This window comes from Diaporthe amygdali (assembly GCF_026229845.1).
Source record: "Diaporthe amygdali strain CAA958 chromosome Unknown NODE_7_length_1459731_cov_64_868725, whole genome shotgun sequence".
Classification (NCBI taxonomy): Eukaryota; Fungi; Ascomycota; class Sordariomycetes; order Diaporthales; family Diaporthaceae; genus Diaporthe; species Diaporthe amygdali.
This window is the reverse complement of record NW_026517027.1, coordinates 1,396,954-1,416,381: the sequence shown is the minus strand read 5'-3', so window position 1 is coordinate 1,416,381 and position 19,428 is coordinate 1,396,954. Positions and strand designations below refer to the sequence as shown.

The 19,428-nt window shown below is 34.7% G+C and overlaps 4 protein-coding genes across 4 annotated transcripts; 3 read left to right on the top strand and 1 right to left on the bottom strand.

Annotated features, from left to right (window-relative positions):
- Positions 1 to 8,518: 8,518 nt before the first annotated feature.
- Positions 8,519 to 9,604, top strand: J7T55_014061 (uncharacterized protein; the record flags this gene model as incomplete). The annotated part of the gene is made up of 1 exon (XM_053140994.1): positions 8,519 to 9,604. The coding sequence occupies one exon, from the start codon at positions 8,519 to 8,521 to the stop codon at positions 9,602 to 9,604; it is 1,086 nt and encodes a 361-aa protein (XP_052996395.1).
- Positions 9,605 to 9,820: 216 nt separating this feature from the next.
- On the bottom strand, positions 9,821 to 12,736 carry J7T55_014060 (uncharacterized protein; the record flags this gene model as incomplete). The annotated part of the gene is made up of 8 exons (XM_053140993.1): positions 9,821 to 9,931; positions 10,106 to 10,374; positions 10,435 to 11,090; positions 11,143 to 11,524; positions 11,600 to 11,717; positions 11,947 to 12,076; positions 12,201 to 12,264; positions 12,727 to 12,736. The coding sequence occupies 8 exons, from the start codon at positions 12,734 to 12,736 to the stop codon at positions 9,821 to 9,823; spliced, it is 1,740 nt and encodes a 579-aa protein (XP_052996394.1).
- A 222-nt stretch (positions 12,737 to 12,958) lies between these two features.
- Positions 12,959 to 14,925, top strand: J7T55_014059 (uncharacterized protein; the record flags this gene model as incomplete). The annotated part of the gene is made up of 5 exons (XM_053140992.1): positions 12,959 to 13,138; positions 13,555 to 13,650; positions 13,847 to 14,243; positions 14,334 to 14,773; positions 14,842 to 14,925. The coding sequence occupies 5 exons, from the start codon at positions 12,959 to 12,961 to the stop codon at positions 14,923 to 14,925; spliced, it is 1,197 nt and encodes a 398-aa protein (XP_052996393.1).
- A 532-nt stretch (positions 14,926 to 15,457) lies between these two features.
- On the top strand, positions 15,458 to 16,412 carry J7T55_014058 (DUF899 domain-containing protein; the record flags this gene model as incomplete). Its single annotated transcript, XM_053140991.1, has 2 exons — positions 15,458 to 15,695; positions 15,898 to 16,412. The coding sequence occupies 2 exons, from the start codon at positions 15,458 to 15,460 to the stop codon at positions 16,410 to 16,412; spliced, it is 753 nt and encodes a 250-aa protein (XP_052996392.1).
- Positions 16,413 to 19,428: the final 3,016 nt, after the last annotated feature.

The window sequence follows — 19,428 nt, the reverse complement described above, 5'->3', positions numbered from 1 at the left end:
GAAATTAATAGGATATTATTAGTTTTAATAATAAGTTTAGCCTTATTAACTTATTAAAAGAACTAATAAGAAAATTCTAATTAGCTATAAAATTAATATTTTTTACTTATTTAAAATATACACTTAATAAAAAAGCATTTATACTTAATATTAAAAAATTTAAATTTAATTAATACTATACTATATAAGAAAATTATAAAAATAGTATACTTTATTATTATATAATTAAGGAATAAATAATTAAAAAGAATATTAAAAACCCTTAGTTTTTTAATATTTATAAATTTTATTTAAATATTAAAAAAATTAAAAACTGCTTAATAGCTTAAAAATATATTTATAAAATAAAAAAACAATTTATTTATATTAAAGGCAATATACTTAAACTATATAGCTTTTATAAAAAAGTTAAAAATAACTTTTAAAAAAAAGCTATTATAATTAAAAACTATATAATATTTATTTTTTAATTCTAAATAAAGGCTTTATAAAACTTTATTTTATACTACTTTAATATTAAAATATATATTAATAATAAGTTTAAAATTAATTTACTAATATATTATATACTAAAACTATTTAGTTACTAAAAGCTATTAAAAGCTATTATTAAATAAATAGAGAATAATATAAAAAATAAACTAAATAAGTAATACACTTTATGCTAAAGGAAGCAGTAGGCTCCGCTTGGGAGGGTTGCTAAAATTCAGTTGAGAAGGGGGACCCCTGGCAAGAAACCCCTCCCTCCGGGGGGGACCCCCTACGCAGGGGCGCCACTAAGCTATAAAAAGAAAAAGATGCTAACTGGAAAATAGCATAACTAAAAACCCTTTATATCTATAAGGATACCTGTTTGTACAAAACCATATAAGCCCAAAGCCTAGGCCTATATTGCTATATAAGCAGGTATTAAAACGTAAAACTTTTAAACAATAATTAGCAATATCTTATTATTAACAATATACCTTTTAACAATAAAAACATAATTAAACAGTATAAGCAAATACTTAAATACTAAAACAATTTCTTTATTATAAATAAATATATTGCTATACTTTATTAAATAAGGTTTACTATATATCTACTTAGCTAACTAAAACTTTAAGTTATATATAAAAGTTAACCTAAAATAAATAAAAAGAAATTATATTTTTATAAAAATAAAAAAGCTACTATTTATAGCATTATTAAGGCCTAATATACTAAACTTTAAAAAAAAACATTATTATAATTCTTAAATAAAGTAAATAAAAATAATAGCTTTTAATACAATTTATTAATACTAATATAGCACTATATTAATATTCTTTATCTCCAGAGCAAAAATAATAGCACCCTTTTTATCCAAAATTACTATAAACGCTTTAAATATAGTAAAAGAAAATATAAAAAGGTAAAAAGCCTACTTTATTTTAAACCTTTATATACTACTATTAATATTTATACTACTAATATCCAAAAAACTTATATTAGTTTAAGCAATCTACTCTATAAAAAACAATAAAATATATAAAAAAATAAGGTAATATATATTTTAAAGCTTTTTATTAATACTATATATATATATACTATTAGCATATAATTTACACTTAATTATAACACTATATATTACTTTATTATATAAATCCAATTATATACTAATAAAATAAAATTAAAAACAATTACTAATAATAAAATACTAAACTTAATCTAATAAAATTTACTCTTTTATTTTTTTAAAAACAAACTAGAAAAAAAAAAGTTAAATATTTTTATAAAAAAAATCTCTATTTAATTATTTAAAAAAATATTAACCCTACTAATTATATTAACGAAAGTACTAAACTTACTATTAGCAAAATTACTTAACTTAGCAATATTTACTATTATACTAAATATATTAACTAATATAAATATTATAATAAACAAAATATAAATACTATATAATTATAAAATATATATTTTAAAGTTAATTTTTACTTTTTATAAAAACATTTTATACTTATTTAACTAATTATTATTATAATAAATCTTTATAGCTAAAAGTATAAAACTAAAATTTAAATTATTAATATATATTTTATAATATATATAAATTACTTTAAAACTAGCTAAATAAACTACTTTATTTTTCTTTTTTTAATTAATATAATTTATAGTAAATATAAACTAATAGTATAATCTACTACTATAAAAATAATAGCAATAGCTATTTTAATAATTAAATATTATAACTTAATATTAATAGTAAAAATATTAATAATACTTAATAAAATAAATAAAATTAAAATTTAAATAGTTATAATAAAAAAGTATATAATAATAAATAGTATAAAAGTATTTTAAATAAAAATAATAGCTAAAACTATAATTTTTACTATATATAATAAAAAAAAAAAGTAAAAAGCTAAAAATAAATTATACTATAAATATAATATATATATAAATAAAATATATATATATAATATAACTATAATAAAACGCAGTACTTATAAATTAGTAAAAGTAAATAAATATATATTAAAATTAGTATAGTATAGGAATAAAATATTAAAATTAAAACAAATTTAAATATATAATAGGTTAAAAAACAGGCCGTATATATAAAACGCTAACCAACAATAAGCAAAAGCCTAATAATATCTTATATTAAACAACTAACAATATAGCACAGCTAAGCCTAAGTTATATTTTACAACTAACACATAAACGCCAACTAACTACGTTACTTTAACAAATACACCAACTATAAGGACACTAAGACACTACATACTACAGCTATAATATTACTATAAGTAGAAAGATATTATTTAATATATTATTTATTTTTTATTTTTTATTAAAATTTGCTTAAAGGTATAGCTAGTAAATTTTAAATTTTTAATATTTTAAAAATATATTTAATAGCTCTTTAGCTTTTAGCTATTTAATATACTTTTATACTTTTACTTTATATATAGCTATACTTTTAATATAGATAAGCTTTTTTTATTTATCTAATTTATTTATCTTATAGATTTTATAGTTATAATATTAATATTTTAACTTTTTATAATATAAAACTTAATTTTTCTTTTTTAAAAAAAGTTATTTAATTAGCTAAAAAGTTTATAATTAGCTTATTTTAATTTTAAAAATTAAAGTGCTAATAATATGTATTAATTATAATATTAAAGGTTATAAATTAATGCTTATTAGTAGTTACTTTATATAGTATATTTAAAATAATTAATAATAGCTTTTAATATAATCTTTTTTAAATAATAAAGTTTTTTATTAAAATAGTATTTAGTATTTATAAAAGCTTTTTATTAAAGCTTTAAGCTATTTTTAATTTAAAATTTATTAATTATAGTAAATAAAAGTTATAATATAATTAAATAGCTAATAAAATATTTATAAAACTTAATTTATTTACTTTTAAATTTATTAAAGCTTTTATAATAATTATAATTAAATTTAAAAGTAATTTATTTTTTAATTTTAAATTTTTATAATTTTTTTATATTTATATTTTTATAATAAGTATATATTTTAAAATAAAATATATTTTTAAAATTAAATATTTTTTTAACTTATAACTTTATATATATAATTATTATTACTAATTATATTAATTATTTTTTAATTACTTTTATAATTATAAATAGTATTAATAACTATTAATTTATTTTTATAATATTTATTATAAAAAATATAGCTATTAATAAAAAATACTTTTTTAAAATAGTTTTTAATAATATATTTAAGCTTATTATAAATATAATACTTTTTAGCTTTATAATTATACTTTTATTAATTTTAAGTAATTTTATATTACTATATAATTTTAAAAGTAAAGTAAGCTTATTATTTTTATATAAAGCTTTAAATAATAATACTTTAAATAATACTTAAATATAATTAATTAATTAAGCTAATATTATAGTTATTAAGCTTATTAATATTAAATACTTTTATAGTTTTTTTTTATTACCTTTATTTTATAACTATTTAATTTAGTAATAGTTAAAGTTTATTTATTAAGCTAAAATGCAGTATATTTAAAAAATATATATTTTTATTTAAATATTTTTTAGCTAATTAATTATAAAGTTAAAAAATATTAATAAGCTTATTATAGATTTTTTTTCTTTTAAATTATTTATAGCTTATATAATTACTTTACTAAATTAATAAATTTATTTTTAAATATTATAAAAATTTAAATATTTTTTATTATTAAAGTATTATATTTTAATTTAGCTTTTATTTTTTTATTAAAATTATTATATTTATTTTAAAGTTATTTAAGTAGCTTTATTAAAAAAATAATTTAATTAAAGTAGATTTTTTTTAAATAAAAGTTAATATTAATAGCTATATTATTATTTAAAACTTTTTAATTATATTTATATAGTTTTAATTAATATTATTTTTAAATTTATTTTATAGCTTTTACTATTATATTTTAAAGGTTAAACTTTTATTTTTTATAAAGTTATTATATTAAATAAGTAAGTTAAAAAATTTAAAAAAATAATTAATTTATTATTTATAAAAACTTTATTAATTATAATATTTAAAGTAATAAAGTAATAAAAGTATAAAAAAAATTATAATTATTATTTTTATTATTATTATTATTTAAATTATAGTAAAATTAATTATTAAGTAAATATAAAAGGCTAATATTACTTTTTTTATTATTAAAAAAATTAAAAAATAAAAAGAAAATAAAAGTTTTATTATTATTAAGTATTAAGATAATAGTTATAAAATTATTAAAAAGTATATTTATAAATTATTAAAAAGTAATATTATTTTATTTTTAAATAATTTAAATATTATATATTTAATATTTTATTTATTTTAATATAAAATTAAAAACTATTTTTTATAAATTTATAATTTCAAAGCTTTAATTTATTATTATATTTAACTAATATATATTTTTTTTTATTAATTTTATATTATTTTTTTTAAAAAAAATTTAAAAAAAAGTTTATTTTAATAAACTTTAATATTTAATTTTTTTACTTTATTTTTAAAAAATCTAAATTCTTTAATATTAATTTATTAATTAATTTTTATAAATAATATATAGCTTATAATTTATTTTATAAAGTATATTAATAAATAAATATATAGTATAAAGCTTTTAAAAAATAGCTTTAATATTTATTTTATAATACTTGTTAAATTATATATAAATAAATAAGTTTTAATACTTTATAAATATTAACTTATTTATTAAAATTATAAATAAAACTTTATTAATAAAAATATTATTACTTAATTAGCTTATTTTTTATTTAATATAATTATTAATAAAAGTTATTAAAATATAGTATTATAAAGCTTTTTTTACTTAGTTTTTATAAAAAGCAATAATATTATATTTATTATAAAGTATATTTTTACTTTTTTTATTAATAGTTATTATAATTACTTTATTTATAGTTTTTAATTATTAAAAAATTATTTAAGCTAAAATAAATAGTTTTTTTTATTATTAATAAGGCTTTAATAAAAGAATTATTTATAAATAATAGTTAAGTTAGAGTACTTATTACTATTATAATAATTATTATTATTTTTAAAAAGCTTATTTATTAAAGAAATTAAATTAATTAGTTTAATTAATAAATTAATATTTATATAACTTTTTTAAGCTATAAAGAATTTATATTTTTAAAATTAAAATATTATTTAAACTTTATAATATATAAACTTAAAGTTTATATTAAATTATATAGATTTTAAAAGTAAGCTAGTTTAAAAAAAAAAGGAAGAAAAGAAAGCTTTAGTGAAGCCTTTAGGGCTGCAGCTATAGGGCAGGTAGGCTTTATTAATAAAGGGGTTTTATAGGGACTTACTTAGGGGCCTGTAGGAACTAACTGCCTTAGCTACAGCTACTAGCCTTAATTATTTAAACTTTTTAAATACTAAATTGAAAGTTTAAATATTAAAATTTATATAAATAATTTCTATTTTTAAAACTAATTTTATAATAATAATATAAAGTATATATATATTTATATATTATTTTATTAAATTTAATTTAAAAATTATTTTTATAAAAAGTATAATTTTAATTTTTAAAAATATATATAAAAAAATATATTTATATTTATTTTACTATTTTAAATAACTTTAATATAAATAATTTATATATAATAAATACTTTTTAAATAGCTTATATATTTATTTTAATTTCTTTTTTAATAACTATTATTATTTATATATTAATATAAATACTAAATTTAACTATAATTATATTAAGCTTATAAATATAATAAAATATATATACTTTAATTATTATATTTTTTTTTAATATTTATTTATAATTTTAATAAATAAAAATAATTATATTTTATTTTTATATTTTAATTTTTAATATATTATAAAACTTATTAAACTTTTATTAAATACTAATAATATTTATAATATACATATTAATTATATAATTAATATATTAAAATAGTTATAAATAATAAATTTATAAATTATTTTAAAAAATATAAATTTTATATTAAAAATATAAAATATTTTATTTTTATTATAAATTTATTTTAAAATAAAAGTTTATAATAAAGCTTTTTACTTTTTTAAATAAAAAAAGTTAAATTTTTAATTTTTTTTTAAAAAGCTTTATTAATATTTTAAATAAAATAATATAAATTAATTAATTAAAAACTTTAAATAATCTTTTTTTAATTTAATTTAAATTTAAAATATTATAATAATTAAATATTTATAAATAATTAATATATTATTTATTAAAATAAGCTAATAATTTTAAATTATAATAACTTATAAATAAAAATAATTAAAATATATTTTTTTATATTATAATTATATATTTTAAATATAATTTAATTAAAAAGCTTATATAATAATAATATTTATTATTTTATAAATAATTACTTTTACTATATTATTAAATATTTATATAATAAAATATTAAAACTTTTAATATTATTAATAATATTTACTTATAAATTTTTAAAAATTATATAATAATAAAAAAGATTTAATTATTTTTTAAATATTTTTAATTATTTTTTTATATATTTTAATATATCCTTTATATTAATAAATATATAGCTATTTATATTATTTATATATATTATAAAGGTTTTTTTTATATATTTAAAGCTTTTAATTTATAAACTTAATTAAAAACTTTAGTTTATATTTATATTTATAAATAAGCTATATTAAATCTTTAAACTTAAATAAAATTTAATAATAGCTAAATACTTTTTATTTTAAAAATAAATAAAAGTTTTATTTTAATAAATTAACTAAAAATTAAAAATATTTATTAGTTTTTATTAAAATAATTAAATAATAATTATACTTATTATTAAATTTGTGTGAATAGTAGCGTTAGCGTTTATAGCAAGCTGATTGGTCCGTTGGGCCTACAGCTATAAGTAGGCCTTGGAGGGATGCAGCCTTCAGCTGCTTCCTGCAACCAAGCAAGCAACCCACACCAAATAAAAACTAACATCCCCAAACGCGCATCGTATTCGAATACGTGACTCAGCCAACAAAACTTGTATAAACTTATTTTCCTTATAATATATTAAAAGAATTTTTAAATAATAAAATTCAGTATTATTAAAAATTTGATTTAAATATAAGTAATTATATATTTGTTATTAAAAATATAATTAGTAAATTACTTAAATAATAAGTTTAACTTTTTTTTAAAAGAAAGTATTATTTAAAATTTAAAAAAAATTTATATTTTTTAAATTTAAAATTATTTTAATTATAATAAAATTATAAAATATAATTAGTTTTATTAAAAATTTAAAAAGTTATAATTTAAATAAAAGCTTTTTTAATTTAAAAGTAAAGTAATAAACAATAAAAAGGAATAAAAGGTTAATAAAGTCTTTAATTTTTAATTATATTATAATAACTTTTTAGTAGTTACTTTAAGTATTTACCCTAAATAGCTATAAAGCTTTTAATTTGCTTAAAACTTTACTACTTTAAATACTCCTTTTAATATAAACCTGTTTATTATGTTTGTTAATTAGAAACCAGTGAAATGTTACTACTCTGCACGCTCTTGGATGAGACAGAGAGCGGGAACTGCTTCGGCCCCACAAGGGTCACAGTTGATATATCTGCTCGGCATTGCAACGCAAGGTGGAAACACAAAATCATCCTGCCCCGACAATCCACAGCACCACTTGTTGGCACTCAATCGTATGAAAATGATGACAAGTTTTTTCAATGAGGCTCTGCTCTATGAGGTTTCTTGTCTGGCCGATAATGGCCTCGTGAAACCCAGATAGCCGCTAATGGCTGAGCTGATTCACCTGCTGTCCACTCATAAATCTTAGCTTTGTCGCCTCTGATCTTCGCCGGTGGTGGCGAAGGCGAGCTGAACGCGGCAGTGCAATCTCTTCGTCCGACAGATGTTTTAGTGCAATCAACGATGATGCGGTCAGAAGCTATAAGATGCGCCCAGAGCCCAAGGAGACCCAGTATTAATTATCAAGCTTAGCAGCCTGGCCGGTAATGCAATCATTCAATTATGAGATACTTCTTGGTTCTACTTCTCGCAGTCGCGGTTCCTGAAGTAATTGCTAGCGATAGATACAGGTTCCGCCACTGGCTACCCTACTATGATTATCTATGGGAGAGAAGAGCGGGGGCCTGCGCGCTGCAAATCCAGCAGTATCACAACAACAATCGCACCGAGGTTCGTCGCCGTGCGGTCTGCGCTGTCGTCGTGGACTGCCTGCTGACCAACGTCACCGAGTCCATCAAGAGCAACCTCGCCTCTGCAGACATTCTCCTCGGCCTGACTCCGCAGATCTTAAGTCTTGCCGGGCCCCGTAATGGAGAGTTGGCTCTTTTATCGACGCAGAGACCAGTCCTCACAAGCCTCTTGTCCTTTGGGTTTCCTTCCATGTCTATCTCCGGCTTATTTGTTTCTGTCGACGTAACCTCTCTCCTGAGGAAGCCAGTGGCAAGAACAGCTCGATCCTATCATTTGTGGCTCCACGAACAGACAAAAGGCCGGCAACTGTCCATCTTCACTTTACAGTATGCGTTAGCAGCGGGAGCAGTTGCTAACAGCATTTATACATCGGTCTATCTGGATTCAAGAACCGCATCAGGATGGCGATGCGGCGCGAACTATATGCCCCTTGCCTGGAGCATGTCGGGATCCTTGATCGCAATGGTTGAGATGCTAGCCATTCGAACAAGGTGCTCCTCTCAAGGGTCTACAAGAAGGCGTCCAAAACAACCAATCACTCGTCTCTCCTGGATAAAGTGCCACCTCCACAACAGTATCCGCCCAGAGACGAAGGATACCTGCATGACCGAGATTCTCTTCTGGATTGCAAACTTCATGAGTGTGATACAAACTCTTTTTGGTACTGCTGTGCTTTCTTCCCTCTTGTTCGTATCATTTTTGGACGCCCTGCCCATTCTGGTCCGCTATGGACTTAGTGCCGCCGCATGCAACGTGCTCCTGCGGCTTGAGCTCGGTGGTTTGAGGCGCGAATTAGAGGAGAAACGGGCATCAAGTGACGAGGAGAAGATAAGACACTTCGAGATGGTGGAAAGAAGGTCTGGATGGGACTTACACTTGATGCGAACAATCCGATGAATGGCAGGAAGCGTGGAGTACTTGGTGAAAGCAATTTTGTCCAGTGTAATAATAAGAACCTAGCGAACGAGCTAATGCTAGAATTCTATCAGACGATGCAATTTTCAACTGGGCCAGCGTAGCAAATCGTCTAATGATGTCTTTTAATGACCCATAAGACGATACGTGATTACCTGTGGTGCAAGCGAAATCGGCAGTGCCTCTGTCCTGGCAGACTCAGGTGAGTGCGTCCGGTGGCTCGTAACGCTGTCGATGCGAGAAAACGGTGTTGGGGGCCCTCATTCGCAGTATTGTAATTGTCACGTTCTCAGAAGACCTTCTCCACATCTATAGCAGCTCAAGAAGAGCTTTGCGTAGTGCAGTGATCCACTGTCCGGTCTGAGCGTCAGACTTTGGCAAATGAATGTCCGGCAAATTTGCTTGGTAACAATTATTAAGGCATCTCTCCCAATGACTGCTTTCTCAAAGCACATATCGAAAATGAAGACTGTAGTTTTCCACCATGATATCCGTTGCAGCCCCTGTACTATCTTTCTCAGTGGAGTCGTATTTTCGATCGAGTCTCTTATTCTCCCATACCAGCAGTAGACGCTGTGCTAAAGCCAACAGAGCCGAGAAGAACATGAATGCTGCACAGATGCTCATGCCCTTGACGTATCTGGGTGCCTCGCTGGAAGGAAACCTGGTCGTACCCAGGAACGGCCCGCACTGGCCGATGAGATTGATGATCACGATAGACATTCCGCGGCGGCTGTCACTGCCTTGATTGTCTGGGGGAAGGGACTCTTAGCCTTTGGGAGCCTCCATTCAGATGTGCGTAGAAGACCTACTAAGCGTCAAAGCTAGAATGTTGGGGATGGTTGAGAAAACTCCTGCTGATGCGAGAAAGGTGGCAAAGTAGCGAATCCCGACAGTATCTATTGTAGCAAGAATGGTGTAGCCGACCCCTCCTACCACCGAGGTACAGAAGAGTACGAAGCAGCGCTGCTGAGTCTTGTCTGCTATCCAAGTTGTTAGGAGGGCAAATAAGAAGGCTGCGAAGGAAGGTGGAGCAGAAAGGCCTTGCGCATTGATCGCGGTATAACCTATGTCCTCAAGGATGGTCGGTAAGAAGACTGGCAAGCTCGAGTAAGTCACATTGCCACAGAAATACATCAAACCGCACATCCAAATCTTGACATCAATGAGCGCGGGCCCGATGTCCTTGATGTTGAACTTCCCGACCCTCGAGTTTGGGTCCGTTCCGACCTGTCGTATCGCTCTCGACCGCGTGATGTTTCTCTCATCATCTGTCAGGAACTCGGCCTTTTCAGGCGAGTCTGGGATGAAGAAGAAGGCCACAGCCGCCATTGCGACTGTCGGCAAGCCTTCTACGAGGAACAGCAGCCGCCAGTTGGCAAGGTGTGCGTGGCCGCTAGTGATTCCGAAGGCTAGGGCACCAGCGAACGTAGATGCCAGCGGAGCTGCCGAGGCGAACATGCCACATCTGAATCCGATTTCATTGCGTAGGTAAAAAAAGGACAAGAGATAAATGATACCTGGCCTGGTGGTGGAGGATCACAGCCTCGTTGTTAGTTTCGGGCTTGTAGTACCGTGTTAGGTTGTGAGTTGCGTGATTCGTGACCCACCCGTAAGCCGCTTCAAAGACTCCCAGAAGGAATCTCAGCGCCATCATGCCACTCCACGAATGAGTGCCCGCCTGTATGGTCGCAACGAGGCCCCAGCCAAGCACCACGACTGCACCAACTATATGTGGAGGAAATAGCTTCCATAATATGACTCCAAATTCAGCAACAACGTAGGCAATATAAAAGATGTTGAGCAACCATTGATAATCGCTACTGTCAAGGCTGAGTTCCTTTTGCATGCCTGCAATTCTTGCGTTTCCAATGTTTGACCTATCAAGAAATGCCAACATGTCTTGATAGGTGCGCCTGTCAGCACCTCAATCACGGCGGTTGGGGCCAAAAGTATTTGATTTATGAATGTACTTACATAGGAAGAAAAATAGAGTCATCAGGTTGAGATCAAGCTTGCGGACGACACGCGCTTCCTGGCCCGGTGTGTAAGACACCGCAGTGCTGTGGTCGTGGTCATTTTGTGATTCAGCAGCCTGTGAGGAAGCATGTGTGTGTGCCTCTGACTTTGGTGAGACCGGATTTGTAATCTGCGGCATGGTCCTCATCAGCGTTGACGAGTGTAGGTGGGAACTGTATGCAGCCAAGAACCCCGATGAGAAAGCTTAAAAGGTGTGGAGGTGAAGAGATGAATAAATCGCCCTTTTCAAGCTGATGGGTGAAATGGGGCGTGTGAGGTTGAAGTAAAGTATTCCCCTCTCTTACCTCCTTGCGCTCCTGGCTCCGAGTGGACGCCGAGAGTTTTGAAGCGATGTGATTCTGGACGGTTGGCTTTAACCCTGATGCGAAGTCGGACAGGGAGAACGAATGAAGGGATCCTGGCGTGTCCTCGCCCCTTGGATCCCATGTTTTCGAAAACAGTTCTCGGGGGACAAGATATATGACGTGTAGTAAAACACAGAAAGTTCTCAGTTCCACTATAACGTGTACCTCTTTTGTTCTCCAGCCTAGGCACATACAATTTGCAACAGATGGCTGCTCTTGACGAGTTCCGGCCCTTGCTTCCTACAGGAGCTGCAGTGACTTCTTCATGTTATGTGACGGACTGCCCCATCGGGTTGGCTTGATATACGTTCAAGGCGCGCTGCGGCGATGTAACTATTCGTCCAGCTACGTCCCTGGGTTCACGGGATTGGGTAGGTGCACATCTGATCTGACCACCCTCTCCAGGGGGGAATAAGCAATTGCCAATGCTTGCCCACTTGTGGTCACATTGAATGTGATGCGACGCAAATAATTATGCGATTGATGAAGTCTGCTTAAATAGGCTCTCCGACCACGCAGCTCTTCGCAGTTACCTTCGGAAACGCAGTGTTGTATCTGTTCGGACGTATGTCGTAACTTCGGCGCCTACGGCTAGCAGTCTCGCAGTCTGCTACCTTTGTGTGCTGTGAGACCGTACCGATCAGTTACTCCGTGCAAAATACGCGCGAGGAAGGCGCTCCGGTTCTTGGATGGCGCATTAGCTTTCATATGGCTGCTTACCTGCCAACATGGTCGGTCGCGTTTTGAGTTGTGGTACTCTTGAGGGGATTTCCTATATCACAACCACCGTAATGCTCACATCCCGATCATGGGCGTCTGCCGCGCCTTCGCTTTCTCCCCCTTTCACATTTCTCTTTAAACATCCTTCACGGCTTCTATATTGCAGAGCTATTGCCCCCCCCCCCCCTTCCCGGGCAAACTCCTCTACGAGCACGTCGGGACCCGGTCGGACATGTCCGCATATAAACTTACTCCAGCGCAAGAGGCTCTTGATTATGACACGAGACAGCCGGCGCTCTGGGCATCACTTGTTGCCTTCGTCATCATTAACAATCTTGCCATCTTCGCAAGGACCTGGATTAAGTGGGTAACAAAGCTGAATGGCAAGAGGATCACTGCAGAGGATATATTTGTATGTGGTCTTTTCAGTCCTAGATGATATTCGGTTCTTCTTCAAAACCGACTGTCAAGCTCACATCAGCTTTAATCGTCGTTAATTGGTCTGGGGGAGATGTTGACACTCGGAAAACAACAACAGGTCATCCTGAGTGGAGTAGGCAGAGTGCTCTGAATGCCCCCTCAAAAGCGTGGAACTGTCGTTCTGACCAGCCATTCAGATATTTGTGAACGCAGTGATAGCGAATCTCATGTTAGCAACTTATTACGGTCTTGGTTTACATACGTTCAGTGTGAACTTGAGAGATCCGGACTATCCAACGAATCTCTCTCACACTTTCAGGGTAAAATAATACTCTTCGCAACATATGTTGTATTCTAACCAAGCGTATATCATCCAGAGCTCAGCTGACCACATCTCAAAACATATAGCATGTTTGGATCACCATGGTCTTAATGGCCAGCTTCTTCCTCTGCATCAAGATGACCTTGCTATTCTTCTATAAAAGACTGTTCTTGGTCACTATTGTAAGTTGTCTATAGGACAAAGATGACATTTCTTGGGCTGTTTTTAGGGCGGGGGATCTTTCCTTAAAGCATTATGAAGCTTCATGTTTTCACATCTGAAGAGAGAGTCACTACCGATTCGGGAGCGTACATCCCTGATATTCCCACCAATCATACTTCGTCTACATCGAATTTTATTTCTGACTTACTTCGACAGCTCGGAAAAACGATGCGTGTTTTCTGGTGGGTGAACCTAGTCTATGTCATTCTGTGGTGGATTGGTGCAACGGGCTTCTACCTCTTCCAATGCAGCCCAGTACAATGGTACTTCATACAGTACTATGCGAGGTTTGGCAAGCCAGTACCTGGAGGAGTCAAAGGCCAGTGTAAAGCCACAAAGGTACTGAATGTTGCGCTTCCCGTGGTCTTTAGCCTCGTATCAGATGTGGGGCTTATGGTCCTACCAATATGGGCCATCTCCAGATTGAAGGTTAGCAAAAAGAGGAAGTATGGTCTATTGGCAGTCTTTGGGTTGGGTGCGATCGCTTGTATGCTGGAGCTGGGGCGGATACTGGATCTTCTTCTCGATACTGATGACAAAACTGACCCTAGTTGTGAGTAATCAACCACGGGGATGGCCTGCCGTGGAGAGCTTCAAGCCCAAAGTCAGTGGTGATATCGTGGCTGACTCTTATTCTCTGCAGGGGGCGTCGCCATCTTCCTGATTCTCACCGCCGCAATCGAGACCGCCGCGGTGGTGTGCGCTTGTCTTCCTGTGATCGGACCTCAGCTAATCAAAGGATACAAGAAACTTGCCGGCACCAGATCTGACTACCCATCCTATGGGAATAGCAGTGGACTAAGCGCCGACAATAAGTTAGTTCTCCTGCAGAACAGGCGAAGTAAAAGTACGCAGGGGAACTCCAATAACGACCAAATAGGGCTCAAAGGGAGCTTCCGAGGGGAAGATGGAATTCAACTGGCCGATTTTGTTGCCCGCGACGAGAACTCTTATGATGAAGGCGACGCCTCGAACGGCCCGCATTGGAGATCACACGCTTTTGTCGAGGACACCAGAACATGGCCGGTCTTGCCGCCGCCAGCCCTGGGACGCGTACTTGTTCAGGCGGACGTTGAGATTGAGGTATGTCCTACAATCGAATTTGTTCATCTGGAAAACAGACTGCTTACCGAAACTGCCTCACGTCACAGAGCGGCCCTGGGTCAGGAGTTAGACTGCATTCCCACCTACACAAGAGCAACAACCACGCTTTCGCAACAACGGCTAGGTTCTAGCCAGCAAACCCGAAGTGTGTGAAAATACGTGATTATATAATTAGATTGATGGCTGTGCCAAATTTTCTTGAACAAGGTTATAAAACTTTTAATAGTCAAATCGAGCCTTCGTGCTGTGACATTATACATATCCCCATAGGAAATGTCAATTACGAGCTACCCGGGGTCTGCTTCAGTTACATAAAGGTCGTTACCGGACTCATTTAGCCTTAGATTCACCCCTCGCTCGGGACTCATTACAAGTTGACCCCCAAGTGCTTTCTACAATAATGGATCGTTCTATTACAAGTGCGTTCCACAAGGGTTGTTGGTGCCGACTCCAGTCCCTTCGCCAGGCAGACGCTCTCGGGCGGAGAATTGAATACTAAAACATATTACCAACACTCGACAATTGAGTCAGACCTCTAGGACAACTTAAAGTCAGAGGCTCAGCTCACAATAATTCGTTTCACCGGACATAGTATGCGCAAATCAATTCTTTAAAGAGGAAGGTACACGGTGAAATCCCCCACTGCCATTAGCCCATCCGACTATGGAGACTACAACAGTCAAGCCGCGTGTTGTCGACCGCGCCGTCTTCAAAGAGCAGCTTACGGCGCTGCGAGACCGCGAGAAGGCGCATACCCGCGAGGGCGACGCTATCGCCGCCGCCCGCCGCCGCCTGCCAATGGTAGAGGTTGACAGCGCTACACGGTTGGTCGGAACGGCCGGCGAGTCGACTCTGCTCGACGCCTTCGAGGGCCGCAAGCAGTTGCTCGTCTACTTTCACAGTAAGCAGCTTCCGGAAGGGATTTTAACTTCTCCAGGGAGCAGCATCCGCCATATGCGTGGCCTGTCTCACTGCTTGAACTAGAGCCCTTTGTTAGACCGCACTATCCGAGACAGACACTGGGCATATGGTGGTCTACTTCAACCTCTACCCCAATGGAACTTCCTCTTTGATGCTTTGATGGCTAACTCTAAACGCTGCAGTGTGGCACGACGGCAAGCCCGCCCCGGACCAGTGCGAGGGCTGCACCTTTTTCAATGGCCACGTGCGCGAGATGTCGGTCCTGCACTCCCGCGAGGTCTCCTACGCCACCTTTTGCAAAGGGCCCTGGGAGCAGATCTCGCGCTACAGGGACTTCCTCGGGCTGGACGTCCCATGGTACCACCTCTCCGAGGAGGCGGCCGACAGCATCGCCGACGGCGCCCTCGTCGCCTACCTGCGCGTTGGGGACCGCGTCTTCCAAACATACGCAGCCACCGGCCGGGGGTGTGAAGTGATGTCAAATTCCTATGGGCTCCTTGACCTGACCATTTACGGCCGCCAGGAGGCCTTCGAGGACTCGCCTGAAGGCTGGCCCCGGGCGTACGGGGACCGTGGCACCCAGTTCCGTACGGGGACTCGCCCTATCCTCCAATGGCCCCGTGTCGACGCGGGGTATTGCGACGACCTAAGTGGCGCTTCAAGTGTCGAGATCGAGGACCACCCCACACTTGCCTGAACTAGGAGTCAGCCAGGCGAGTAAAGACTTGCAGAATTGACGAAAGTGTCTTCTAATCAATTGTTTCTCTTGTGAAATTGACAGAGGTACAAGGCCAATGAGGCTTATCTACGCAGATCATATCCTGTGCACCAGGTTGCCGGTTTCAACTATTGTGGCAGTAAGACTGTTTTGCGCATTTTACCAGATTATGGCCCCCTGTGGTGAGGACTTTCGGATATGTTACTAGAAGGCAGCTCGAGGTCTGATATTGCTGATATTAGTGTGGACATCGTGACGACTGTCGCCCGATGTGCGCGATTGTTGACACCTCGGATTTGAGTTTCATCTAATTATCATACCCTGGGTAGCCTGATGATGTCGACAAAGGCTTGAACGACATCTCAGCGATGCTGCCCCCCGACCCCGGCGGGCACTCGATGAGACTTTGATGCTATCTCTCTTGCCGGCCGTGATTACTCTTTGTATAATGAAAGCACCTTGATGGTCGGTAGTTGCTGTCGGGATCCGGTTCTACGCGAAGACGAGAGTTTGGAAAAAAGCGACGCACGAATAATTTCAAGTCCTCTTCCAAGGCAAGACTTATATTCACGGGAATATTCGCCAGTTTGACCTTTTTTTCATCTCACCGCGTATCAGGCATTCTCCTGTTCGCCCTGGTATGCAGGCCTGAGCCCCGCATCAATTGTTGTGGCTGACCAGGATTGCAAGCTTGATCTTCTGGCACGGGACTCGATCTTTCTTCATTCAGCTTGTCAAGGAATTGCCCACCATCCTTAGGACTTTCGAGCCATTCACTTGCCTCATTTTCTCTACGTAAGTGCTCCTTATTGAGACCAACTAAATGATCATGGTGCCCTGCAAAGGCTGGTTCCCAAAATTACCTACATAGCGCATGAATTTTATGTTCCCCAGCTTTGTGCGCCGTGAAGTACACCGTACTTATCTAACTCCGAACGGATCTTCGCTATTGGTAAATCCCGTGATGCTATCTTCTGGGCAATTTCTTGTTTTCGGTTTCGGCCTTCAGTACATATTAACCCAGCACAACAAGACAGTCCCGCCGGAAGCATAACCCGAGGATATTAGCTGGAGACAGGCGTGCCGCAGGATATACCGGATAGCTGCTGCTAGTATAGTTTATTGAGTCTTTTCGATGGATAGCCAGGATCAAGCGATCTGGGTTGGAAGGGCTAGACTCTGGTAGTAAGTCAACCATTTCCCACCATGTAAGGAATGAAAGCCTTACCCATTCACACAATTTTAGGATGGGCGAATTTTCCAGCATCTTGCTGGTTGCATAGCGTCCATCCTCCCCTCGATTTTGGTGGCATCTGCGTGGAGACAAGGTCCAGACGATGAGTTACAAAGTCACCCATCAAAGGCGGTAGCTCGAACTCAAGATTCAATAGGTCTCTGGCTAACACACCTAGAATAACGCGTACGTGGAGCCTGACCGACAATGGGAGACGTGGTCGTTTTACCACATGTAGATATATCACGAGAGCGGTCACAATGTAAGGCTGTAAAGGCAGGATGCCATCTTGTCTTCAAGTTCGGGTCAGTTGTGTGGCTCCACTGCTTAACTCTAGGACCTCTCGAGGAGGTACCTAGCCAGCCGCACACGACTCAAATCTATGTGTTTTTGCCGTCTCAAGAGTGCGTTAAGCACAATCATCAGGCACAGTCGTGCGTACGATATTTTATACTATTGAAAGGCCCGTTATGCTTCACCGACCCAAATCTTGGATAAGACTTCCTGCGTCATCATACCACTGCTCCACACCGCCCTCATGACATCTGCTATCGATTCCTCCAGAAGCTCCAAAAAAGCACCTTCCGGGCGTCAGATCAGGGCACGAAACGCTAAGCTCCATATCGTCCACCTCGGGCAACGGTTGTCTTGGGTTCCCCCACGAGAGAAGTCAGTGTTACATTTAAAACACTGGCATAGAGAGAAGCATCTCATAAACCGGTTGCAATGGCGGTCACCGCCGCTTTCGGCTACCGGGAGCTGCAGCATTGTTTTGAATGTAGCCTTCCTTACCTATGGCATCTGGCTGAGCGCACGAGCCCAGGCTGGGATCAGTGGGAGGACAAAACGTTCCTCTGCCATAAGGCGGAACGTCCAGACGGGACCTTAGCTTGAGTTTAAGAAATTATTCTGCCATTAAAATTGCCTTAACGCCACGGCCTCTTGTGTCTCGGGCGAGTTGTAATCAAAAGGCATCTCTGTTTCAAAAACAATTGTGTCGGTAGGAAAGGTGGGTGCGGCTTCGGGCTGGCCCGAGTCAAAGAATGGTAAATTGTGTATATCGATTCCACCGGCTGCGCGGAAGTACCACCCACGCGCAGTTGTTCTGGGATCGAATATAAGAGGCATGGTTGTAATGCCCCGTCAGAATGGCCCAGGAAGAGTGCGAAAAACGGAAGACGCTCTCGTGGATGACCCGGGCCATAGCAATGGCGTTCCTCAGGGGACTGGGTAGGGATTCACTCCGTGAAACGGATGCAGGTTCACACCGATTTCTACGACGAAGAGCGCAATATCTGTCTTCTGTATGAGTTCAAGCCCGGTCTGTGGACCAAGGCGTCGCTTCGACGAGCGTTGGCGCATTCGCATGTCGTATATACGAAACAAGTTCCAAGTCCTCTACTCTTAGAAGTGTGTAGGAACGCCTTTTACGCTCAACTGTGCCGGGTTTCCATGTCTCTGGATCGGGGTCACTTGGATCCTGGATTTACAGGCTAATAGCATTCTCCCGAGTCTCGCGAGGACTTCAAGCGCTCAAGATGCCAAACAGGCAGTGAAATGCTGACGAGAACGCCTCACCATTAGCTTTCACTGCCTGTTTGGCATCTTCACGGTCCAAGCCCTGCTCGAAGAGGTGGACGGTATCATCAGAGCATGGCGGCAGGATGACTCCCAGAATCGAGGTCCCAGGTCATAGCTCCGCTGCTCTCCTTGGATAATTTTGGAGCATTGAGTCAGTCATGATGATGTATAATCAGCCTT